The sequence below is a fragment of the Tigriopus californicus genome, chromosome 1 (assembly GCF_007210705.1).
Source record: "Tigriopus californicus strain San Diego chromosome 1, Tcal_SD_v2.1, whole genome shotgun sequence".
Classification (NCBI taxonomy): domain Eukaryota; kingdom Metazoa; phylum Arthropoda; class Copepoda; order Harpacticoida; family Harpacticidae; genus Tigriopus; species Tigriopus californicus.
Window position 1 is genome coordinate 727,971 of NC_081440.1, and position 25,722 is coordinate 753,692.

Here is a 25,722-nt window from a genome sequence, read left to right on the forward strand (position 1 = left end):
TGAGAAAGAGAGACGGTCAGAGAGACAGCCAACATCAATCTTGAGGATGATTCTTGACTCCTCGAAGAAGGATTCCCGAGGTGGAATCGCATTATTCTTTTTCCTCCACTTCCCACGGAATTAGACGTTCTCTACTGAATTTGTTAGACACTCCATCTTGTTTTGGTCTATTTGATTTACGGAAATGAGCCACTTGTAGGTCTTGGGACCCTAGGTTGGCTTCATCAAGCACAGTTCCATATAATTGATTTCCTATCAATCACATTAGTAAATCTAGCAACTTATCACTTGCTGTGTACAAGCGACAAGCGATCCAAGTAAACTAAGAGAATGCCTTACTTGCAAGTGGAACTTGTGAAGTTGCAATAAGGCCGAAAGGTCAAATGGAACGCGAAATTGTGGTCTAGACATCATGTGGTTCGTTTTTTTTACATTTTCCATCGAAGGCAATCACATCCAACTTTTCCCCCTGGACATCCTATTATCAACAAAATTCAGTGATCCCCAGACAAGAGAGAAGGCTGAAGAGAGGGACAATCTCATAAAAGTAGCCTTCTTTCTCAAGCAATGAATTATGTATTTGGCTTCCCGATAATACGTTCTTGGCATTGGATAGGTTAAGAGATTTATGAAGAAAATGGGACCACTCTGTGAGGTAAATACAGTAAAGTGAACAGAGCCGTATGTTGAATTTTTACGTAAGAACACGATCATACACACTCATCATGTCGTTGTTCAGGACAGGATGAGTGTGTATCATACTGCTAGACAAGCTTTGTCTAATTTGAAGGATGCAAGTTTGTTAAGTCTGAAGTTAAAATATTAAGAAAAACAGCACATACTTTAACTTGATTCAAGATTTAAGACTCTGATCGATATTGGATTCATAAATGTGGGACAAATATGCAAATAAAAAGAAACTAGGCGAAACTCGGGTATCCAAATTTAGCTCCGTCAATGCTCTGAGCTACTCATGGAACTCTGTGGTCCCATTTTGCCGACAAATTGCTGTCCTGGTTCCATTTCTCTGGGGATATCGAGCGTTGTAATCTTGACACACATGTGCTGGAACTACTTGAGATCTCTGTGAGGCCAGTGCTCTTCAGAAGTTACTGTAAACAAAGGAAGCCGTGGATCAGATGTTCCAACGCTCCAGGCAATTTCGGCCTTTGATTTCAAGGCATTTCAAATCGTGTCTTACCGTAATCCAACGCTTCTCGTCCGTCCACCCGTCCACACTCACCGTCAACAAGGTATTTTCTCACACTCGGTGTCGATTCTTTTCAACCCATGCAAAACGAGCACTTCAATTGACTGTATTGGCCTCTTTCTTCACAAAGGTCGGTCTTCACTGCCTTTCTTCATTTCTTTCTTTCTTCTTTGTGTACATTTGATGTTGGCTCTAATATGTTTCTTGGATCAGAATTCACTTTTCACCATGCATGACGAGGAAGCCATTCAAATTCAGAAAGGATTTGGAAAGGATTTTTTTTGCTCCTTCTGTAAATGATTGTTCCCTCTCGTTGGGCTGCAGCTGATTGGCGAGCATGCAACAAGGCCTTGTTGGTCTTTTCCTTGTCGCGTTTACACTTGGTGGTGCCCATCCAAGTTCGTGGAATCTACCTTATCTCCGGCTACAGTACTAGTGAAACTTTTCCCTGCAGCTTCTTCTTGGATTCGCTCTGTCTGAGTCAGATTCCACGCCTCGTCCACCACCAAACGATTCTATTTATTCTTTCCCCCTCAATCCGTTAAAAGATTGGGTGGGCACTACTGGGATGTGCTCCAGAATCACGTGTGTGGGCCAATGGCTGCTGATCTGGGCCAATTCTCCTTTACATCTCTTAGCTGAGATCCTCAAGATCTGAAATAAGGATCTTCAGGACATGGATTTGGGGGGGTTCTTTGATTAATCCCCACGGTCTCACTTTTCCTTATTAGAAGCGAGCACCGTCGTTCAGCTCAAATGTCTTGGTGGTGGAGTTGGAAAACTTTGCTTCTCTCTCTTCAATCACCTCCCATTTTTTTCGTCCCTGACATTGGCCGAGCAAAATTGGAACCTCGGAAATCCTGTCCAACACTAGGCAAGAACTTGGTGTAGATTAGCTACAATTTACGCTCCACTCCCAGAAATGGAGGGAAGGCTTCCTCGAGCCAACCTTGGCAATGGCACACCAGAATGAAAGTTTGCTAAAATGGCTGGAAAAGAGAAGAAGGATCGAGTGAGAAAAGTTGATGGGAACAACACCACCGCCCTTCCCCCGCTTTGACCTTCAGGTCCATGGAGGAGAATGGAAATATTGTGTTTGTGGGATTAGTGACTTGGCCAGATTAATACCTGGCAGTACAACGAGAGTCGATTACCATGAAACTCCTAGAGTGCTTAACAACGAGGATCCTCGAACTATTCAAAGAAATTCCAACTACGACTTTTCCTTGTTGTACTTTTCTTTCCTTTTCTTTTCAGTCATAGGCACAATCAGACGGGACTCCCGAAAAGCCAAAGAGCTCTCTAGCCCGACCGACCGAAATGTTTTGGAAAGAATTGCTTTTGTGATAAAGAATATTGGAAAAGGCGTTCAAGGAACCTCCCAATGGTGTATACGATTCTAGTTCAATATACATGAGAGAGCGTGGATTGGTCAAGGCGGATAAACAAATGGCTTCCATTGAGGTCAGGTCAAATGAAGTCACGAAAAACAACGAAAGATGATTGGAGTGGTGGATGTGCACCCACCCACCACACGACTTGGTCAATACCCGTTAACCTCTATTGGGTTAGTTGGCGGTGAGGGCTCTGATCATCGAGACCTTTTGAGGAATTGATCCATGAATCTCTAGGGCCATGGAAATAGAATTTGGATTTAAGATATTTTGAAGATAAAAAGCAATGAGTAAGAAAAAAGACCACCTTTTTCAGATATGTCAAAGCGTTCTTTTCTTTCTCCACTTGTCAACTTGCCCCGCTCAAATGTGACGGCGAGAAAATGTTCCTCAAACATAAAGAAGTTTATTCAAATGATGTTTTCTGACATCATTTCATCCCAAGCTGTCATATCGTCATTTCGGGATGGTATGGACCTTGATGGCCACAGTGGGCTCTTGGTAACACATTACCTTCGATTCTGCCAATGGGTATTTTTGATGATGTCGCCTCTCCATTCTCGATGTGGGCAAAACCATGGGGGCAATTTATGAAATAGTCATTGACGATAATGCAGAGTCAGCTCATCTTAGGAGAAGCTATTGAACACATGATATTGGAGTTTTTGATTGGAACAAAAGTCTAAGTGTGCTTGAGGGCAAATTGAGATGATAAAATACCCATGTGCATTTTTACCCCCCACCCCCACTCCCACTGCACAAGAATGGACTTAAAATGGTTTTGGGTAGATAGCATTGAAAACGCTGCTATGCTACTGAAGATCTTTTTTAAGTATATGACCCGAGTAAAACCATCTGAAGGGTTTTATTTTGGTCACAGATCATCAGGGATACAATGAAACTTTGATTAGGTTTACCATGGAGTGTGGGCATAAAACCACCCTGCTCTTTATTGGATCCAAGAGTTCAAAGTCAGCCAGCTACTTGTTGGCTCTTCTGAGATGTTAGTTCTTCAAATGAATTGATAACATCGATTCATTTCAAGCGTCTTTCTGCTTGTGGTACTTACGTGTAAGAAATTGTGCACTTTCTTCGGAATCTTCAACACTGACATTGGCACCTTCCCTCCCTCTCTTCCTCACACCCTCACTCACTCACTTAGTGACTCACTAACTAACTGAGTGGCAGGGACAGAGACTGCCAGACAAACGCGACGAGTTGAACACTCACATTGAAGCTCGAGGAGTCTGTAGTAACGCCAAGGAAAGTTGGTGTTCCAAGAGGCTGGATGTGTAAGTCTTACTTACGTGTGTGTTCCTCCTAGTTTTCTCTACATACTGGATGGCAATAACCGGCATTGAATTTCCATTCGTGAAAAACTGAACACTGTCTTTCTGTCTTTCTTTCTCTCTCTCTCTCTCTGTCTTCGTTTCTCTGTGGCACACACTGTTAAGTGGAACAACTCATTTCAGTCTTTCACATTCACATAGAAAACATCCACACACGCTTCCTCCTTGCGTTGCGCTCAAAGCACGCCAATCCATCCATCCTTTGGCAGTCACCCAGTCACTCTCGAGGCCAACGGGGAAAGGCGGCGGGGAACGGCGAGGACAAGGACGGCCAAAGGCTTGGGATCATCCAGCTCCTGGAGGAGATACTGAAGACGTGCGTTTGGCCGTGTGGACGTGCCCTCCATGGAACAACCATGACGGCGCCGCCCCTTCTCTGACTCCCTCCTTCCGTCCCGCCTTCAGTCCTTCACGCACTCCCCCGCGAACTTCGACAATGACAAGGACTACGAAGACATTGTAGGAGACGAGCTACTGCATCATGAACGTGGTGGCGTTTTTCTTCACGAGGAAGAACCATCAACTGGATCCAATGGAGGAACGTGTATGTTCTGAGTGTTCGAACCAAGAGAAACGCCGACAACCGAGCAGGCAATAACGAAAAAAAAAATGTTCCAAAGAATAAAATACATGCCACCCACCACCTAGTGTTGGCGAATTTACGGTTCATTAGAAAAATCGGATCTCGGTACTGGCTATGTGGAAAGTACAAAGAAATGAGATTGATATCAGGATTATTTATCAAAAAGTCAAGTTTGATCATTAAAGTTGTTTAATGCTATTGTTTGTAGCACTTTTGCTTTAAAGTGTGCTTAAACACTTTAAAGCACCCGGCAGAGTTTTCAAAAGTTTCCTATGAGACAAATTAGTTAGAAATTCGCAACCCTAGCTTAAGCTGGAACCTCAAAGTGAAAAATGAAAATAAAAAAACAAGTACACCCATTTTATGAAAGAGCTAGATTTACATTGTCCTAAGAGATTTTAGAAAACAAAGAGATCAAAATCTTATTCCTTTATGACCTGTTGTTTAAACCAGGATTCCTAGTTCACAAATATGTTACCAGAAACGAGATTCAAGCCCTAAAAGCGGTGATCCGGGAACGAGATGTCCCGTTTGGCCAACACTACTACAACCTCCACCACCACCACCACTACCACCGCCCATCAGAGAGACAGATAGGAGACGAACCAGAGAAAAAGGGAACGCTCAGAGCGAAGCTTCAATGCGAACGAACATGCCCATGTTTCCAAGTCTGCCAACGACTAGACACTCGCCAACGAGAATTTTTCCTTGGTTCTGACGGAACACGAGTCCTCCCATCCAGTTGCTACCATCCCCACTCCAAAGGCCGAGTCATCGCAGACACCAACAGTCCTGCGATATTTCCTCTTTTCTGTTATTGGACCATACATTCGTTCAACTGAATGTGTTCATACGCAGGCTATTCGTTTGAATTGGTGTTGGACTAGATGTTATCTTTGATGGGAACGACTATGATCAAGACAGCGACGTCTCGAGCTTTAAGATTCAGCACTCGGCTGTTTGCTCGATGTTATTCATAATTTATGATTCGCCTTGTGGTTCGATTTTAAGAAGTAAGAATCTAAAGGAAAGAAAACGAGTGGAGTGCCCCAAGGCAAGCAAATGTCTCCCTGAACTCTTTGAGGTATCAAGCCGCCCAGAAATTCTCAGGCAGTGCTGCATTAACACGCAGCCTAACAGATATATGAAAAAGAATCGTGACATGTGAGAACTACAAACTCCATGACCCTTTCAAGTCTTGAATCCACCGTTGGTTTCCACGAGATCTCTAGTTCCAACACGAGACCATGACGAATTCTCTGATGATGTCAAAGAAGAAGACGACCAGGCCTTTCTGTCCACGGCCTACGTTCGTTGGCGGTTCTCTGGCCCGAGACGTCGCAATGAAGATGAGGCCACTCAAGCTCGCTTTAATGGGCGAGAAAGAGAAAAAGAGAGAAAGCGAGCAAGAGAGAGAAAAGGAACGAAGAAGCTTCCTGGAACCCAACTTTGAACCATATCAACGGGATGCCGGGAGCCAAGCAGCAAGCAAGCAAGCACTCTTTGGATGTAATGTCAACAACAATTGAGCAAAGAGAGCGCCGTACTAGGTTCGATGCTCAAACATGTTATCATAGATGTCTGTCCTTCAGACTTCGCGATAGCTGCGTATCTTGTCGTCAGAATCCCGATCGAACAAATCTCTGCCTATACTGCTTTAGAGGACGTGTCAAATAAGAGCTCTGGGATTTTCGTGGTCATTTTCCAGGACTTTTTTGCCCTCGCGTTGTTTATCTGCTCGAATGAGAGAGGGACGGATATGGCATCTTTTTGATGGCATCTTTTTGATGGGACAGACCAACTTTGGCCAAAACCCTGACTGACACATTGTTACTTAATGTATCAAAGTAAAAAAAAGGTTTTACCGCATCTGTTGAAATCAAACCTTATACAGACTTAGATAAGACCCAAGGATCAAATATTCTAATGTTAATGTGATAGGTTCAGTTATTCAAGTAATGCTTTTTAATGACCTCAGGTAGGCAGCTTTCGACTTAAACATTATTGACATTATTTTGGCGATAAATATGTCATGAGTCACGTTGAAAAGAGGTAAGGCTCTTACCTTTAACACTCACAAATATTCTACAAAGGGCAAATACGATGCAGTTACTTAATATTTTATGAACATTGACAAAAGGTACAAGTGTGAAATATGATAGATATAAATGTAACACGCGCTTTATTTGACTTGATGTGTCCTGAAAAATCTTTGGCCCAATATCCTCGATAACGAATACATTTTCTTTTTTACCTTTGTATTACCATGTCGAAACATGTTAGAGAAATAGAGAAGCATTTTTGAAAAATAAAGATTGCAACATTGATTTTTTTTGCGGACTTTCTTACCGCTACTGGGATTGGAATTTTCAGCACTTCAAGGCGGAAAACATATTCATTTTAATTAACTTTTATTTTCATTTATTATTTGATCGACCAACGAATTAGAGTTGACGGATTTGGCTAGCCCTTGAAGATATGGTTGATCTGGATATTTAGTCAAAAACTTGTCCAAGTCTGACTTAAATACTACTACTGGATCAACGCCCACATACGACCTACGAATATTTGAAGGTAGCAAATTGAATAATGAAAGAGCCCGAGAAAGAAGAGGGTTCGACTTAATTGTTTTAACTAGCCTGGAATCTCAAGGGCTTGAAGGTGCTCTCAAACGCACGTTAAGCCTATACGGTCACTACAATTGACAATTGACAAGTACCTTTTGTACCTTCTCTGAACACTGTACAGTCCCAACCTTTCTAACCTCTCCCAATACCAGAGCTCTCTCATATCTTCAATGTTCCTAGTGAAACATCTCTGGACCTGCTCGAACTTTTGCAAACCTGCTGAACTCATTGGAGTCCAAATGGGAGAAGCATATTCAAGATGTGGCTGGACAATCGGCTTGCACAGAGTTAGCATCGTGATACTATCCCTGGACTTAAACGTGCGATATATCCAATCACACATTTGAAAAGCCTTACCCACCTTCAACTGGATATGCTCATCGAACTTTCCATTATTTTGGAGGACTACACCTAGATCTTTCATAGATGAGACCTGCTCAATATCTTACTCCATTATCTACGAGTGGAGTATTTAAAGGAGTTGACCCAAATGTCATTCAGCGGAATTTCATTCCGTTCAGGGACATATTGCTCTCAGTTACCCAAGAGTAGATTCGATCTAAGTCCTTTGCAAGGCTAGTGGAATCTGGCCATTCCTACCAGAAGCTAACTTTGTATCGTCAGCATAAGAAGAGAGACTGGCAGTAAATACTAAGCTTTTGAAGCGGGGCAACGAATATTATAAACAAGAGGGGCCCTAAGATCGAACCCTGGGGAACACCTGACTTGACATCATGTATGTCACTAAGGGATCCCTCAACCTTAACCAATTGCTTCCTACCAGAAATGAAACTTTTCAACCAATTGAGAACCTTGCCTTGGATCCAATGTCATGAAGTCTATTCAACAAAAGGCCATGATCTACCTTGTCAAAGCAATATTTTTTCCCAAAATATGTACATAAAACATGCAAGAATTATTTGAGCATGCATACATCTGTTATATTCTAGTCATCCGTCATCATTTACACTTATTCCTTACTCATGCTCCCACCACTTCATCGCCATAGCTCAGATTTCTCTGAATATAAACTCCTCCACAAATAAGCAATAAACATCTAGTCAACAGCCACCATCCGGCAATCATACTGGCAAACAGCCGGTAATAGCCACCTCCAGGTGGAAGAACCTTCCCCCAGACGACTGAGGACGCCAATGCGGAACTTGGGCCCAGAAGAGACGTGATGCGTGCGGAATGGCCGTGGTTGCAGCGGGATGGCCGTGGACGCAGCGAGAGCGGGGTGCGTGCGGAAGGCCCGTGGTTGCAGTGACCCGCCCGTGGGTGCAGCGGAAGGTCCGTGGATGCAGCGGTGACTGGGCCAGGTCGACCGTGGGGTGTCCGAGGCACTGAGGGAGACATCAATGCCTGGATGGTTGGGGAGGACCGGTGGACGTGGTGACCCGGATGGAGGATGGATCGTAGTCAACCCCTTCAACGCCTAGTCAATCCTTCTAGTCACCACATTATTCAACTCTAGTCATCTACCATACATTATTTATTTCATGTCTATATTTCTCTAGTCAATTGTATGTAACTCTAGTCATTCCCACCAAATCTTCTGTGATATTTTTGTGCTGTCCCCTATTGTCGACCCTGCCTCCCCCCCTCCCCCGGGAAGGGAGATGTTATATTCTAGTCATCCGTCATCATTTACACTTATTCCTTACTCATGCTCCCACCACTTCATCGCCTTAGCTCGGATTTCTCTGTATATAAACTCCTCCACAAATAAGCAATAAACATCTAGTCAACAGCCACCATCCGGCAATCATACAACATCTTATAAATATTATGTTGTTAAACATAAATAATACTTCTCTTCAAGAGGTAAGATTTGAGGGGTTTCAGTTGGTCCATTGTTTTCTTACCTCCAGCGGTAAAACGAGTGTCATGGGTCGTTATTGCAGTCTTAGACTGCTGGGGTTGATTTGGGGTCTTTGCTTTTTATTTTGCTCCTTTTGGGACTACCATGGTCAAAATTGTGAATGCCATAGTTTTGAATCAAGACATATAAACTAAACCACAAATTTTGTTCATGAATATGAATTATTTCCCGCCAGCCAAATCTCTGCATTTCAAGTATTAAGTCGTTAATTCAACTGACCTGATCATCTCTGGCTCATACTATCTCAAGCAGCAAAATTCAACACAATTCAGTAATAAGTTCCGTCGATTTTAGAAGTTTGAATTTCTTAAAGCACTAACAAATTAAACTTTTCTTAAATGAAATATGCAACTATCAGTTGTAGTTTGTATCAAATTGATTTTACGTCTGTGGGTGTGGTTAACATAAAGTTTCCTTTAGAGAAAGGTCAGGGAGGAGAATTGAACCAAGGATCTCTCTCATGTTAGAAATTGCGCCAACACTACGTAAAGTCTCCTCTTTAAAGTGTAAGCATCCGGCTCAAATCTTTTGGAGATGGCCAAAAGGTTAAAATAATGCTTTTTTTTGGTGACTGGACAACTCGACCCAGCACGACTCGACCCAACGTACAACTCGACCCACCGGATAACTTGACCCAACAGACATCTCGACCCAGTACAATAACTAAACGCATTTTGACCAAAAACAACATGATTATGGAACAAAACTAAAGCTTGATAAGTCACTATTTGCTCTGAATGCCAAGATGTTAGCATCAGTAAGGCATTAAATAAAAGATCAAGTTTGATTAAAACATTATCAAACTTGATTTTCACATCATGATTGATTTCAATGTACCTTGCTTTGAAAGATCAAATGATGAATTGTCCAAAACCTTTCAAATTTTGACATGTTTTACATCACGTTTTCAATTTTGCTCCATAAGTATGAATTATTTGTAAGCCAACATATTGGGCTGAATTTCTGTACTGGGTCGAGTTGTCCGCTGGGTCGAGTCGTCCACTGGGTCGAGTTGTCCTGGAACCTGATTTTGTTAAGAGATTGCATTACAGCTCCTGGGCATCTATCTTTCAATAACAATATTCATCTACCATGATTAGGGACGGACAAATTGTGCAAAATAGCAATGTCTTTTAGAAACAAAAGGTGCTGAAAAAAAAGCATAAAAGAAAAGTGCAAAATGAGGTGCAAAAAAGTTTTCTAACCGCTACAGAGAACGTAATCCCCAGTCATATTCAAATGAAAGGTTACATTTTGTCGTTTTTAATACCTTTTTAATCCTTATATGATATTTGATTTAGCAACAAATTTTAGTTGGCAGACCGAGCTAGTCAATGAATGTAGGGTTGATCTGGAATATTATAAAAAAAAATGTCCAAATCTGACTTGAAAGATGATAATGGATCAACAATGCCCACGTTTTCGCTACAAATACAGTATAAGAGGGAAGCAAATTGTACAATGAGGGGGACCATGTTAGCTTGGAGAAAGTAAGGAAAGCAGCTATGCTGCGTTCTTTGAGTTGAACTATCTTAGCGCCCTGCTTTGCATGTCTCTTTGGACTTGAAACTGGTCTTTTCATTTCTATTTTCACTTGTTCCTTAACCATGGTATGCTGCTCATGACCAGAACGGGATGAAGTACATTTGGCTGATAGAATTTAACGAAAAAGCATTTAAGTAAAACTTATTTGACAGATCGGCCTCTTTTTACTACAGTCTTGAACCAGTGTGATGCCTCAGCACAGATTTGCCGCACTAGTTCTGCTGGAATTTTATCCCAGACAGCCTCCAAAGCGGCGATCAAAGCCTCCACATTTGGATAAATATTGACCCCATCCTTCGTCTCTAATTGCCAAAACGAAAAAATCCATTGGATTCAAATCTGGAGAGGAGGGTGGCCAAGAATTTTCGTCCCAAAATCCATTAAAGTTGCCCTTGCATCAGTCTTGCGTGATTCATGAAGAATTCATTCTCCATATTGCATAAAGAGCTATCCATGTTTCCATTGCTGTTCATTAACCCATGAGAGCACTTTTCACTCTAGAAGCCTGTTAATGAGGCTACGACCCGCCCGGTCCACCCCTTTAGCTTGGTGCCGGACCTCATGCGCCAGATCTCCCCAGACGCAAAGGTGCTCGCCAAACTGGATGCCGTGCATCGGTGCTACCAGGTGCCACAGTCGGAGGAGGCCAGCAAACTCTGCACCATCCCCCTCCCCCGACAGCTGGTTGCTGCTGTTTGGGTGGTTCTCCCTCTGGTCTGCCTGTTAGAATCAATTCGGACAACGGGCCCCAGTTCTGTGCTCCCAACAAGGCAATCTGCACAGAGGAGGGGATCAACCATCTCACCTCCTCGACATAGCATCCTGCAGGTAATGGACTCGCCAAGGCCGGGGTGAAGGCGGTTAAGCGCCTCCTAGTCAAGACTGGCGGGGTGGACAACGCCAAGTTTCATGATGCCCTGTTGGCGTGCCGTTGTGCCCCTCTAGTTGATGGATTTTTGTCTATGGACGCTTTCCACTCCCACCGGGTCCACTTCTGGTTGCCCTTGGCCTGCCAGGATCTCTCCTTTGACCGCCACGCCTTTGCCCCGGCCCGCTCGGCTTCCCTGGAACAGTGGTGGTTAGCGCTGGAGGCCGCCCCCTCAAGCCCCTGGTCGTGGGCCAGCGGGTACATATTCAGGATGTTACAGAGAAGTCATGGAGTTTTGCTGCCGGCACGGTGATTGAGGCCCTTCCAAATGGGCGTTTATATCGGGTTCGTACAGACGCGGGCCTCTTCCGCCGGAATCGGCGTCATTTCCGGCCCACTCAGCCCGCCCCTGGTGCCGCAGTGGCGCCCCCTGTTGTCCCCGCTACGCCACCTTCCGCTCCACCGCGCTCGTCCCGATCGCAAGCACGAAAAGTCTTCTTTATCGTGTCAGAATTCATTGCTTTTGACGAATTTGACAGTGTTTCATAAGCCTGTTAAAGGTATGTATTTCGTGACAGTTTAATCGTTTTTTAAATTTTATTTTCCCTTCCCAGGGGGATTTTATTTTAAAAGGGGGATGTGTAGGGTAATCTCCGCTTGTATCTCCCGCCATTATTGGATCGACTACGTCACAACTGTCTTCTCTGTTATAAAAACATGCAGTTGTCAGATTACACTTATCTTCCTCGTATTGCGTTCACATCATTTCCCGCGTCCCCGCCATCATAGCTGCCAAAGCTCAAACTTGTTGAATTTTCTTGAAGTCCATAAAGTCATTCCTCCCAGTCAACCGGGTTCCGAGCACATTTTAGCACAGTTACGCAACTGCTTGAGCATACAGAGTTGGTCATCAAGAGACTCGAGAGTCACGAGCCATTTGATGATGTCTATCTTGAAGCTGAAATAGGTTGTTGTGACGACATGCCTTGGTCTTTCTTCCATTTTTGCGATCGTCGTTTCCGAACTTCGAGGAGAAACTCTCTTTGACTGGAACAAATCTGGAGCCCTATGGTCTCACCAAACCAGTTCATTTTTTCCAAACGGTAGACGAAAATAAGCACGTTTCAGCCACGGAAAAATAATGTCTAATGGTCTGCTATTTCATTGCATTCTCTAGAACTGTTGAAATCGATTTTATACTCAAAATTATCATAGCAGTCTCGTGGAGAAGGGTGTAGGTCTTCTTGCCAGACTGATTTTTGATGTACCGGTGGAGTTGCCACAAATATTTGTCTCGGATGGCTTCAATTTTGGTTGGTTCGTCCAATCGATCCGGAAAGTCGGTCCCAAACAAGATAATTTTGTAGAATATTAGGATGATATTGTGGTCGGGCCCGTTGTCTAATCCATATGGAGCTGACCAATTTTGCACTTTGCTCGTTTCTTGCTTGAAGGTTGCACCTACGTTGAGTTCTTGACAAAGGTCGTTGGCGGGAAAAAGACCATTAAGATTGCCAAAGGCACCCTTTATTATTAAGGGTAACAACTCCTCCGCCAAATTGGCCAAAAGGCGATAATTTTCATCAGTCGAAGCTCTTCTCTGAGTGAAATCTAAAAAGGTAGTGTAATACTCAATTGTACAATAATCTTGCCCATAACCAGCCCAGACAAGGCCGTATAAAGCAGAAAAATTGTTCTTGATCAAAGTCATTCGATCATAAGAGGACAGTTCGTGGCCATCGCTGAGTTCTAAACAATGTGCGGTGATGATCACCTCGTCCAATTTCATCATTAGTTTCATTTTTTCAGGCGTGAGAGGTATATTATAGATGATACTCTCATGATAGGTTTTGTAGTCATCCAAACGGTTGACGAAGAAGTCGAGACACTTTGAGCACGCAGTAGTCATGAATGACTTGTATTCCTTCTTGTGATACAACTCCTCTTCTTGAGTGTAGACCATGGACAAATCTCGTTGGAGCTTGAGTCGAGGTAAAATCCGCGTGGTCCCACTTTTAGATTGGTATTGTCGCAAAATTCGATCCTTCCTTTCTGCTGGCGATAGCACATATGCCGGATTCATTCCCGCGTCCAGGCACTTTTGATATCGGCAAAACTTGCAACTTTTCCGAGAGGTAGAGTCGATAACACAATTGAGATCCCCTATGCATTGGAAAATGGTTTGGTGATTGTTCTGGACAGTTCTTCGGAAAAATCCACGGCAACTCACGCACACTTGTGATCCATAATACAAGTGTTTTCCGGCTGGACGTCCGCAAATAGGGCATATTTGGGTATTAGGTCGATTGGATGGGCTCAACGATGGGTCAGCATCAAATTCCACATCCCCAAGGATATCCATGATGTCGTTCTCACTGAGAACATTGGGCCCACCGCTCGAATCCATGGGAATCATATCTTGGCTGCATCCTTCCAAAAAGGTGAGAATATCAAAATCAGTCTCGGTCTCCATGGTGAAACTTAGTTTTGTTGCTCAGCACTCATGGAATCTAGTGTCTAATGGAATCAAGTTGAAGCACTCAGTCTCCGTGTTGGCTGACGTCCTAAAGACGTGCCAGGCACTCAAGGACGTCGTGCTGGACTCGTCGTTCAATCTCTAGTCAGTCTCAAGAAATGTTCACAAAGCTTGCCTGGATCGGAACTGATCACTGCCTGCAGCATAAAATCCTGAATTGGTGTGCCTTCTCTCCTTCAAAAAAACATCCAGCTGAGCTTAACTTGCAGCACAGTCGCTACTTTGCTTGCCGCATGAGACTTGAATAAGGTTTAAGCCTTTTGAAGATGACAAAAACACTTCTTCATTATCATAGACCTTTTCAGTTTCGTCCTTTAGAGTTTCAAAAGTATTGAAACATACCTTAGTAGAGCCATTAAAATCTGCATGCCAAAAATAAAACCAATTACTGGAGCACATCAATAACTTGGAAAACTCAGGCTAGGGCTTTCCGCAAAGATGTGTGTCGTCAGAACAAACAGCTATGGTCGGAAGCATTATTAATTGCGTTAAATGATATGGCCATAATGCAGATTCGACACGACGTATTGACAAAATTGAGATTATGAAAAGTTGATTTTCAGTTCAAAGTGCAAAAAAAGCAACTGTGTTGGTAGAATCAAACCACCTATTGGTTTAACTCAATTTAATGGTTCAAACTCGCACCACTAAATGGGGCAAGTATACGATAATCGGGTTTATGGCCCTTGATAGTGCTTGTTTCTAGGGACCACAATGGTTCCGACATGGTTGGCCTCAGTAGAAGGAACACCTCATGAATCGTCGGGGCAAAAGTTTGCGCTTTAATTAACGAATAGGGATTTATTGCCCTACTTTCTAAGTATCTGATGGACAGATTGATTAGTAGGATTGCCACAGCCTGGTGGCAATATGATTGTTCAAATTATTCAGACGCAGTACTCATTTTTGGACAAGGATGATTTATCCTCACTTTTATGCGCATCAAATCTTTTTAAAACAATTCAAAAATCTTGCCGGTCGCTTCTACTTTATGAACATTCTCTATTTACGACAATGACTAGATAAGTCTTTTCATTCTGACAGAAGTGTCACAATTGTGGCATTTAAAAAAAGAGAAAAATTATCTCAAAGATTAATCAACGTGTTTTAATATTCGTTTCCGATAACATAACTGTATGTAATTCTGGTAGTATAGGATAGGTCACAGACTTCCATTTTTGGAAGTTCGTAAATAGTTCTAATCTGCACAAGAATCGATCAAAAGTGGAAATCTGGTTACCCATCCGATATCTCATGAAGCTTGCTGCAGTCTTGTTTGATTTCATGTAAACCCAAAGCTAATTTCTTGAAATTGGAACTTTTTGTGCAATACCCAAGCCAAAGTCTTCTATCCCCGGGTCATATGGACTAGAGTGCTAGGAGTTTAACATTAGCAAGAAAGTAAAGAGGAGTGATAATGGTTTTGTTGTAGTTTTCTACTTCGGCTTATTTGGTTTAATATTTGTTCGTTTATTATGGTTCCACTCCAACACTATCCAAGATAAATTAGGTAGGTGAACTATAGAAAATTCAAGGAAAAATGTGATGTGACACCCTGATTTTGGGTATTTCGTGAAGGGACAAACATTACAGCCAACTCACACCGTGATCCAATTGAATTTTCTATAATCGAATTAAGTTATGTTACAAAACTCCCAAAAAATTAAGTTTTAGTGTCAACGTGCCATTGTACCCAATGTCTTGGCTCAATATCAGAAAACTGTTTGCGGGAAAATAAAATGAATGACAATAAATTGTATGCCCACATTACCACTCATGACAAAAGAGACAATTATCTGGTTGTGATAGTTCCCCGTGCCTTCTCTTGGTCTTGCTAGATCTGTGATTGAATAATGCCCCTCGAACCAATTGGGGACAGGGCCTCTACAATCGGAAACCACAATCCAACAACCTTTTAGTCTTCATCTTGTTCCTCTAACTATTGGTCTGACGGCGTGGTTCCCAGTGCATATTCTTGACAGATGCTTTTGGGGTTGAACCAATCGTAGATATTTTCTTAGGGTCGAACAGAGAAACAGTTCAGTTGAATCTAGCCAGTTGACCAGAATCTTCATATTTCAGGGTCTGGCGCAAATTGTACTTTTTTGTCAACTTATTTTTTTGCGGACTTCCTTACCGCTACTGAGAATGGAATTCCCAGCAGTTCAAGACGAAAAACGCTTTCATTTTAATTAACTTTTATTTTCGTTTATTATTTGATCGACCAACGCCGGAAAAAAATGTGACTCGAATGGCATGGCGTTTTGAGTTTTTCCTCAATTTTGTGACTCGATTGGAAAATCTAAAGAATGTATCAAAGCATATTTTTCAAAAACACAATTTCTTCCACAAATCATTTTATGCCATGGCTTGAGGCAAACACACGTCATCTGAATAAAAATGCATTTCTTTGTTCTTCTTGCAGAAAGAAAAGCCGCCCCAAACTTGGACAGTTGTGTCTGAAAGGATGTCAAACCCTGCTTCTAAATTCGTTCTGGGCCATTTCAATGTGAAACTAAGCTCCAAGCAGTGTAATTTTGATTAAATCGTCATGGTGCAATTTTGGCGCGTTTGGGTCATTTTTGGCGCGTTTTTCCCCACCCATCTGGCAGCACTGACCAGCTGACGGTCGACTTTCCAAAACTTGAACTGATTCAAAACAAGACCGAAGTCGATTTTCCCGGCCAGAGATTTCCGGATTGCCTCCACGAGGACTCTCCATCCCACATCGAGAGAAAAGGGGAAAGGGAGGGGGGGTCTTGGCCCGTGAATCCATTGGGGATGGGCGAGTGGCGGGTCCAATATGATCCGGCCATGTGTCCGCCAGCCGAGACTCAATTGTACGTCCTTCTGGCCGGCTTTGGTGCCGCCTTGACCACTCTTATGTAGATACACACAGAGACCCTTCTTTCAGACGAACTCAGCACGAGATGGTGCATTTCCTGGAACGCGATCCTCTGTGTGCCACAGAGTTGAGACTGGTGAAAAGTTTTTCCCGCTCGGCGGCCGGACAGAAGCAAAATGATCCCCGGAATCTGCGCTCACCCGGCGTTTGCTTGAACGCCACCCAATATCTCATTCAAGAGTAACTAACCCCACCATGATTGTAGCTCCTGACTGTTTCATAACTCTCTTAGTCTTTGGCCTAGAATCCTGTACAACCATGTCAGTCCGTTTGACAAGGTGCGATACCATTTCATCTTTGATCGTCTTCGGGCCATTCGCCAGGATTTGGTCGTCCAGAGCGTCCGATCTCCTATCCTCTTGGCCGTGCTGGAGATCTGCGTTCGGTTCCACCTCCTGGCGTCCCATCAGTGAGTATCAGTGGAGGCCTTTGGAGGGCCTGGTTGGTGACAAGTAAACTTGGGCTTCCCGTAGATTGTGTCACCTGGACCCGGGAGATTTCGACCATCATATCAACTTCAGCCATTGTCTGGGTTGCCTCCAAGATGTCTTGGTGTTGCAAGAGGAATTAGCCATTGATCACCCCAATCGGGCCGAGATGACCGCGTTATTTATCTTGGCCAACCCGGGATCGCCCGACGCTCTGGATTGGGCTGTCCGATTACCCGCATCCATTAGGTATGTGGCCCAATGGTGTGGGTAGGGATTGCGCTGGATCAATGATGGATTGACGACTTTTACAGGAAATTGGAGATTGTCCATCGATCCTTGCGATTGGCTGGCCAACTTGAGCAGGGCAACTGGGTGGGAGCCCTGAAACTCATGCGCACACTGCCCATTCTTCATCAATTGGCCGTGTTTCAGCAGTGGCACAAAATTGTCAGGTGAGTCTATTGATTAGGTTGGGTGATTTTTTAAAAAAGGACTCCCGTTTTATTGTGGAAGAATCCGAAAGTTGATCTCACAACCTCGGACGGTTACGGTAAAACGCCAAGTAATCAATGCTTGAATTTTCATGGCTCAAGACATGGATTGGACGTGATAAATCAAGGTTTTGGAAGCAAGACGTGCCGTTTCCCAATTGCCACTTTGAATGGGTGGCTCAACTTGGATCCGGGGCCTCCATCCACCTTGATTCAAATTCTACTTCATCTTGGGATCCCCTTGGATGAATCCCGAGGATATGTCCATTTTCGAAAGCAGACCAGTATTTCTTCTGAGAAGACGGTAAGCTTCGACCTTTAGTTGAAGAGGCCACCATTGAGTGATGTGCAAGTGTTTCTTTCAGATCCGATTGAAACCTCTCCCCATGATATCAAATAACCTGAAGTCCATCAATTTGAAATCGTTCATTTTACAACGTAGTGCAGTCATGTAGCCAAACCTGTTTTACATGCATCGGATAATGCAATGGAATGAAAAGACCAGCTTATCTGATGTTTCTATTTATTTATTGACGTGTTCCTTAATTTCTTTGGCTTGGGAGCTGATGGTGGCAATTAATCATCGTTGTATTAGGTGCATTAATGATAATTTCCTGGTTCACAGACATTTCATATCACTGGGAAACAAGATTGCTCCCCGAAAAGTTCGTTTTCTTACTTGATAGAATGGTTGCATGGTGGCAAGAGGAAAGATGTAACTTGGTAGCAATTGAAGGAAAAAAGATAGATCGAAATAGGACTAAAAGTAGAATGCAAAATATGACAAATAGAGCGAATGCATCGGTTGAACCGACAGACTTAGAGACGAGAGACAAGGAGAGTTCTCATCGGTTTGTGCCTGGATCATCACAGATGGAATTGTGCCTTCCATGTTCCAGAATACTCTTAATCATGATCCTTCACAATAACAACGACAATAATGATATTAACTAAGGTAATAACTATGCTTCGAGGCCCACCTCAATTATTGAGGGAGTAGTCCACGTGGTCGAGGAATGGTAACACCTCGTCGTCAAGATTGGGGTAAACCAGGACCTTCATGAATTCCTGTTTGAGCCTATTTTCCAACTGTCTCATCACGGACGAGAACGTCGTTTCGTATTTGCCCAAGCCTTTCCCGCCAAAACAAGGCCGGAGTGCAATTTCCAAGTCTGGCGGGGTTCGGAAACCATACCTGCACAGGAAAGAAAAGCAAAAAACTGGTTTTGAAGTGAAGGGAACGTGGCATTCTTGCAATTGCTTCAACACCCACAACAAATGAAACTAATGAGTCATTCATGCATTAATTACATGGCTCGAACAGAATGTCCACGTGGAAGCGAAATCGCAAATAGTTGTGCTTTATTTTTGCCATTGTTTGTTTCACCTGTTTTAGGAGGCCATCTACATAAAGAAATGAGTTAAAAATTAAAACAATAGCCAACAAATTCTTAAAATGCGTTATCACGTTTTAGGGGAAATGCCCAAACACATCATGGCAGTTTTAAAGGTCTTGGAAAAATAAGTAACAAGTTTGATTTTATTGCTTCATGTAATTTTTTCCAATTAATTTTTGTCTCAAAAATCTCCTGTATACCATCACAAAAAGCCCGCTAAGTCAATGAACAATGGAATATTTTTTTTTTGAGACTTTTAACAATACACATAGTTCAATTATCATTGATGATTTCAAGGATATCAATTAGACCTTAAAGAAGCAGTTTCTATTCATTTTCAACAAAGTGATCCCAGAACGCCCCAATCTAACATATCGCCTGTTAAATGCAGTTCCTTCAAAATACGACTGAAATATGGCTTACCAGACTCGATCCGATGGCGCAGGGGGGAAATTCAAAGTGAGCGTTCCTTTGAGCGAATGGAGCTGCAACTGAAGGGTGATGTTGCGTTCGGTGATATTCTTCTTGACCCACTCGGAAGTGGCCATCTTGGCCACGAAGTCCGATTTGAGGAGATTCTCCAACATCCGGGTCTTGAATGTGGCCCCATGAACTTGCTGGTGATCGGAGGGCGATCCTACCGTGCAAATCTCGGTGTTCTCGGGAAGATCGGGCAAATCATCGTCTTCTTCGGCCGAGTCCTCTTCGTCGCTATCCATGGTGGCAGCCGGTCGCCTGTAGGAAAATGTACCGTAACAAGTTACATCTATTAGACTTAGAAACCGCTTTTTGAGGAGAGGGATGTGCCTACTTGATGAGAAGCTCGGCGGCTTCCCGGTCGGGTTCATCTTTGCCAGGTAATCGAATCCCATTGGTCTCGACCGTGGCTTGACAGATCCCTTGGTATTCGATATCAAAGTCTACCCAAAGGCCGTTTTCGTCTTGCCAAGGGAGTGAAGCGCTTAAAATTTGAGGAAGTCGTTGTCCCATATCCAGAGTGGTGACACTCACATCCCGGAAGTATTGAGCGATCTGAAATGAGGGACAATCAGTTAAGGTGTCGGTGTTGTTGGAAGCATTTCCATGCATATAATGTATAATATATATAGCATATAATATAATATAGATTAATATACCAATGCACATAAACTCTTCGGGGCTCACCTTGACTTTCAGCAATTTGCGAGTGATCTTCTCTCGGAGTAGATCGATGAAGCCCTGGTTGTTGTGAAGGTCATACCAGAGTCGGCCCCCGAAAATATTAAGAACTGCCACTTGTTCCTTGGCGACTTGTTGCTTCTCGGGATCGTTTTTGGTCAGATTATGGACTCGCTCGGCTCCTTCCATGTGCCTCGCCTAAAAGATCAATGCGAATGACTTTGATTTTCGGTTGTACGTACATACCCATAACTCGCTGACCAATATATACTGACAAAATATCGGGTTTGGAAGTTGTGATAACAGTAAATCTGGTAACCCTGAGGTACTGGAGATCCGTTCACTCGCTGTTAAATTAGGGGCAAGATGACGAATCACACGTCTCCCGAATAAAGAATCTTGTTAGCCAACAAGAAGTTTTCTCATTTGGACCAACATGCCATAATACAATGATCAATGGTATTTTGAACCAATAACAACACTCGGCTTATCCACCCCCAAGGGATGCTTGATTGCGCATAGCCGAGCAATAAATGACTCAATAATTTGTGCGAATTCGTGGTTCACTCACCTGGAAGTAATTTTCCATGAAGATTTTGAAGCGTTGCTCCCTGACTTTGAACGTGAGGTAATGTTGGTCGGGGTTGATTTGGCGCTCCCTGGGCGGGTTTTGGTGATTCCAATCCTGCATGAATCGCGCTCCCACCATGAATCGATTGAACCACTCTTCCTTCTCACGACTAGTTCTCGTGAACAGATAGAAGGTCTTGAATCGCTCGTTTTGGACCAACACGAACGAGCTTTGGATATCGGGCTCATCGTTGGTCAAGTCCTCGCGACGCTCGCTCTTATCATAATCGTCCACATCGCCCACTGCATCAAACATCATTTCTTCGCGTTCCTCTTGGTCAGGCTCGTCTTCGCCCAAAGTCAGTCCATCATCCTTGAAAAGAGCAGGGTCGTTCTGAGTGGAATCCGGCTTCTCAATCTCTTGAGAAGTCTCTAAATCTGTCGGTGGCTTTCGTTGGTTGGTTCGGATCCGAATCGGATATTTCTTACTCCAAATCCTGACGACAAAGAAGATGGGATTGATAGAGAAAAGAACACAATCATTGGTCTGCCTGAGTCGTCCAATGTTACCTTTTACTAGGCAGGTTCTCGGGAATGAGATCGATGGCACAATTGGTGAGATCGATGATCTCTTTCTGATCGAGGAAGACCATATTGGTCGGTTCTTGGTCATCATACATTCTTCGGAGAGGCAGATTGCGTTTGGGGAATTTGAGCTCAATCCAGGGGCCGTGAAGCATGACTCTGACGCTCATGGTTCGCCTCACATCATACGTCAATGGATCATAGGGCCCATTTTTGGGAGGCCACAGATTCATCCAAATCTGAAACGATGCCCATCTGCTCATTCGTGCTCTAATCTAATACAAACGATCCAAGACGAGACGAGAAAACGGAGGTAGATTTTCAAGGTATTAAGAGAGGGATCCATCAAGGTCATTTCTTGCAACAGGGATTGGGTGAGAGACCTTTCCCTTTTATTCCATGTTTGCCATTAAGGAGGAGGAGCTGTCGCTCAAGTAATGAACAACACCCTGACCGTTTATGATTCCGACCTTGCTTTCGGGAATGATTTAGCTTTTTCTTCGGGAAACATATCGAGAGAGACAAAACCAGCTCATATCACGTCAGGCTAATTTCTACTCAATGCATGCGCAACAGACGAGTTTTCTTTCGAATTTTTGGACAGCGCAAGCCAAGAAAACGGCGTCGCATTAGAGCGAGCGAACTTGAAACTTGCATGGCGAGTGAAATCGATCGATTTACGTTCAACACAAGGCCAACTGGATTAGAAAAAACAACACAATGGTGGCAGAATAACTTACGTATTTTCGATCTAATTCTTCCTGGACAATGATGGCCTGCTGTTTGGGCACTCTCTTCCTCACGTTCTCGATGAATTTGGTCCTGGGTGGCAATCGAGGCTCGATAAACTGCGTCCACATCACGTACGCCGCAATGGGCAAGGCGATCAGGAACCCGGTGATAAACCCAATGAGCCACGAGGGAAAGGGCAGCAACTGAAGCAACGCCAAAATGCAAATGGGGAGCGAGGCGACCCACCAATAATGGCTCAAGAGACTCGTTAGGCCTGGATGCTCTGGTCTCGAGTCGTTTTGAGCATCCGGTTCGTCGTCGGGGAGGATTTCGTCCTCACTTTGAAGGGATTCAGGGAGCGATGGATCGAAAACCAACATCTCATCTGCTTCCATGGCGGTCTCGACGGCCTCGAAGTCATCGAGGTGATCGTGTCCAAGACCGCTCGTACTGGCGAATGAGAGATCGGCCTCGGTGTCCGGGGAGAGGTCCGTGATACCGGCGAATGGGTCTTCCACGTTCGGATTATTCAGATCTCGGAGAGACACGGGGATGTCCTTGCCATTGTGGTGATTGGCCGACGAAGGCGCCTTGCCCATCAAGCCCATCATACGCAATCGCAAAGACGAGGTACGGGTGGGCGTGGCGGCAGCTGAAGATCCACTAGCTTCTGAAGGCGACGCCAAGGCGGTAGCGGTAGTTTTTTCCTGATTAGCGCTGGTGGTAGGGATGGGCATGGGCGGTACGGATTCGGCTCGACTGCTTTGGCTCGGGTTCTCGTCTTTGGCTCGTTTCTCCAAAAACGACGAGAAGGTAAATTTTCGTCGGGCAGGGGCGGGCTCAGCGACAGCCACAGGTGTTCGTTCTTCATCAGTCGGCTCAGTCGGGCCGTGGGTTAAACTCACATGAGGTAGATCGCCGTCAGTAGCCTTAAGGTTGTTCAGTTCCGGGGGCAACGAGGCAAAGGTCATTTGCTGGGCGGACATCGAATGCGGCAAGCTGCTCAAAGGGTCCCGTTCTAGGCTCAATCGGTGACATTCCTCATGGGAGGCCGAATTGGTGCGACTCAACGTCTGGGCCTGAGACCGCCCGGGAGCCTCGGGATCGTCGTCATCTGACAGATCTAGACTTTGACTAGTCCCGACCTGGGACAATTTGACGGGCGTGGACGTGACCAGCGTCGAACCCGAGGTCTTCCTGTGTTCCTTCTCGGTTTTATATACGGCGTAGCGTTCTTCGACGGTTTTGGCGATGCGACCTTTGACCTGATTCAACCACGAAGGCGGGCCCGCCGACGGACCCACCGCAGAGGCCGGGGCGGGCGAGGTCTCACGGGGATCCCGGGACTCGTTGAGCAACGAATGGGGCGAATGGGGCCCCGTGGGCGCGAGTTTGGCGAATTTGGTCAGCAGGGCTTCCTTGATGGGCGAGGGTTCTTTCAGATTGAATTGAACGCCCGCGGCCGAATGGTCCGGGTGAACATGAGGGCTGAGCGGGTCGTCGGATGGGGTGGGGTCCGAAGGCAGACTGCTACTCAGAATGGAAGCGGCCGGATCCAGGCCCGAAGTGGGCGTCTCCCAGGCCGGCGCACTTGATGGACCTGATCGGGGAGAATGAAAGCCATTAAAACTGGAAGTGGGGACGGGACCGAGGGCCACATTTCTGAAAGCAACCTCAACCACCGAAGCCCACCCACACAGGGGAAAAACCAGACAGGAATTCAGGGCGGGCGGACCATAATGAACACGCCCCGAATGACCATACCTGGTCCGGTGAGCGACACAATGGCATCTGAAAACTCCAGCCAGCCCACTAATTCCTCATCAGCTTTGTGGTAGCCAATGCCGGTGAGCGCGGCCCGGCCCCCATGGCTGGGCGTGGTTTGCACCGAGGCGGCGGGCGAGCCTGAAGGCCGAGGGTAGCAGCGGGGAGAAAAGAAAAGACCAGGTAGTGGGTGGCCAGACCTCTGGGTCAGGGGTTCGACCCGGGTCCCGCCCATCGGACTGAGGGAGGGGGGGTGGAGCCGGTAGTTAACCCCAAATTAGTGCCGAGGGACTATTTAGTCATCACGATCATATTTTCGACTTAACCTGACCTAACCTGACCCTAATGGCCCAAGGATGGGCCTGGCTAAGGAGGACTGGGGTCATCGCCCATAACGCTACCCAGGCTGCCCCCCGGGCCCCAGGTCACCGCTCGCGAATCTCAAATCCCGGGGGCCTAACCTTCCCTAGCTCGTTTTGATCAAGAAGTCAGCCCGCGGCCTTCGGGGTAATCCGGGGAGCCGACTGGCCGCCCGGCGTTTCAACAAGCTGGGCGGAACCGGGAGGAGGCCGTGGGCTCTATGGCCGCCCACGGGTATTACTTTACCTTTGAGCCGCTCCCAGGTGCGGGCTAACCGATCGGTGGGCGTGGCGGCGGGCCTGGTAGCCGGGCAGGCTACGGCCAACGTAGGGCTAGGCGTACCGGGGTCGGGCCCGGCCGACTCCGAAGTGGTGGGCCCGACCGGTTCCATGGGGGAGGGTGGGGAGGCTGGCCCGGCCGGCGTGGATCGATGGCGGATGGCGGATGGCGGATGGCCCTAGCCAGTCCAGGTCCGCCCGCGCTCAGGGGCGTGAAGGCGGTGGGCGGATGAGTGGCTGAGTCGAGTCGGGCTACTCACTCATTGACTCACGCTCCACCCCCAATGGAGACCGGGGGCGGGGGCTGGCGTGGTCACCAATCCCGCCCGTCGGTGGGGGACTGAAGGGCCGGGCTCGGGTGTGGCAGGATGTGTGTCAGGGGGTTGAGGGTGTCTCCTAGGGACTTGGACGTGGCTCACCGGCCGAGGGAAGACTGGAAGACTGGAAGACTGGAAGAGGCGATGGATGGATGGATCCAGAGTTTGTGGGTCTGTCAGTCTGTGCTTGTTGTAATTCCGACTTCCGAACTCTCTCAGAAGCTGATTTGCTTGGAGGACCAAGGGGAAACCAGGGTTGCCAGGTTCAAGAGAACTAAAATACTGAAACTGAGATTTCAATTTAGCCCAATGTAGCCATTCCAGTACAATAAAAAAGTCTACACTAATGTACATAAAAATAAATTTTATTATCCCAAAAAGTACATATATTATGTATTTGACTCAGGTAAAGACTCAGGTAAAAAATTAGTTCAAGTGCCTAGAAAAAATGTTAAGAATGTAGAACTTGCTGTTATGTCCAGCACTATTACTGAGTACTCTAATTTAAAACAGTCCATGATCAAATTTAGCCCAAATTTAGCCATTTAGCCACTTCAAATTGTTATAGCCACAAGGCTCTCAATTTAGTCCAAATCGAAGAAATTTGGCTATGAATTTAGCCATCTGGCAACCATGGGGGAAACGAGTTAGAGGTACACACCAATAGGCACCTTTAAGCTACAGCTGACTGATGACGTCATCTTAAAAGGAAAGGTAAACAAATCTCCTGGGCGGTC

At 45.2% G+C, this 25,722-nt stretch overlaps 4 protein-coding genes across 8 annotated transcripts in view; 1 reads left to right on the forward strand and 3 right to left on the reverse strand.

Moving 5' to 3' along the window:
* LOC131892493 (uncharacterized) overlaps positions 1-4,409 on the reverse strand; it is a 38,393-nt gene extending 33,984 nt beyond the window's left edge. Inside the window, exons 1-3 of one of the 2 annotated variants that reach the window (XM_059242403.1) lie at positions 3,674-4,384; positions 1,929-2,199; positions 1,202-1,864 (exon numbers count right to left, since the gene is read on the reverse strand). The gene's annotated coding sequence lies outside the window, so the exon portion shown is untranslated. Of the gene's footprint in view, positions 1-859; positions 1,113-1,201; positions 2,200-3,673 lie in introns of those variants that run through there. The other variant, XR_009374595.1, reaches the window with a different exon arrangement.
* An 8,181-nt stretch (positions 4,410-12,590) lies between these two features.
* On the reverse strand, positions 12,591-14,115 carry LOC131892838 (glucocorticoid receptor-like). 2 transcript variants are annotated; one of them, XM_059242701.1, is made up of 2 exons: positions 13,696-13,842; positions 12,591-13,624 (listed from the first exon to the last, which is right to left on the reverse strand). In XM_059242701.1, the coding sequence occupies exons 1-2, from the start codon at positions 13,706-13,708 to the stop codon at positions 12,618-12,620; spliced, it is 1,020 nt and encodes a 339-aa protein (XP_059098684.1). In that variant the 5' UTR covers positions 13,709-13,842; the 3' UTR covers positions 12,591-12,617. The 2 variants fall into 2 exon arrangements, with proteins under 2 accessions (XP_059098684.1, XP_059098676.1); XM_059242693.1 differs by having other exon boundaries at positions 12,591-14,115.
* Positions 14,116-16,199: 2,084 nt separating this feature from the next.
* On the forward strand, positions 16,200-18,333 carry LOC131892852 (SAC3 domain-containing protein 1-like). Of its 2 annotated transcripts, none has more exons than XM_059242713.1 (7): positions 16,200-16,837; positions 16,912-17,082; positions 17,135-17,311; positions 17,376-17,579; positions 17,645-17,785; positions 17,927-18,128; positions 18,190-18,333. In XM_059242713.1, the coding sequence occupies exons 1-7, from the start codon at positions 16,779-16,781 to the stop codon at positions 18,277-18,279; spliced, it is 1,044 nt and encodes a 347-aa protein (XP_059098696.1). In that variant the 5' UTR covers positions 16,200-16,778; the 3' UTR covers positions 18,280-18,333. The 2 variants fall into 2 exon arrangements, with proteins under 2 accessions (XP_059098696.1, XP_059098703.1); XM_059242720.1 differs by having other exon boundaries at positions 17,147-17,311.
* On the reverse strand, positions 18,331-25,211 carry LOC131892818 (testis-expressed protein 2-like). 2 transcript variants are annotated; one of them, XM_059242683.1, is made up of 8 exons: positions 24,637-25,211; positions 22,275-23,866; positions 21,520-21,773; positions 20,951-21,446; positions 20,386-20,577; positions 20,033-20,253; positions 19,645-19,956; positions 18,331-19,019 (listed from the first exon to the last, which is right to left on the reverse strand). In XM_059242683.1, exons 1-8 carry the CDS (start codon positions 24,779-24,781, stop codon positions 18,806-18,808), a joined length of 3,426 nt encoding a protein of 1,141 aa, XP_059098666.1. In that variant the 5' UTR covers positions 24,782-25,211; the 3' UTR covers positions 18,331-18,805. The 2 variants fall into 2 exon arrangements, with proteins under 2 accessions (XP_059098666.1, XP_059098659.1); XM_059242676.1 differs by lacking the exon at positions 24,637-25,211 and adding an exon at positions 24,031-24,280.
* Between the last annotated feature and the right edge of the window lie 511 nt (positions 25,212-25,722).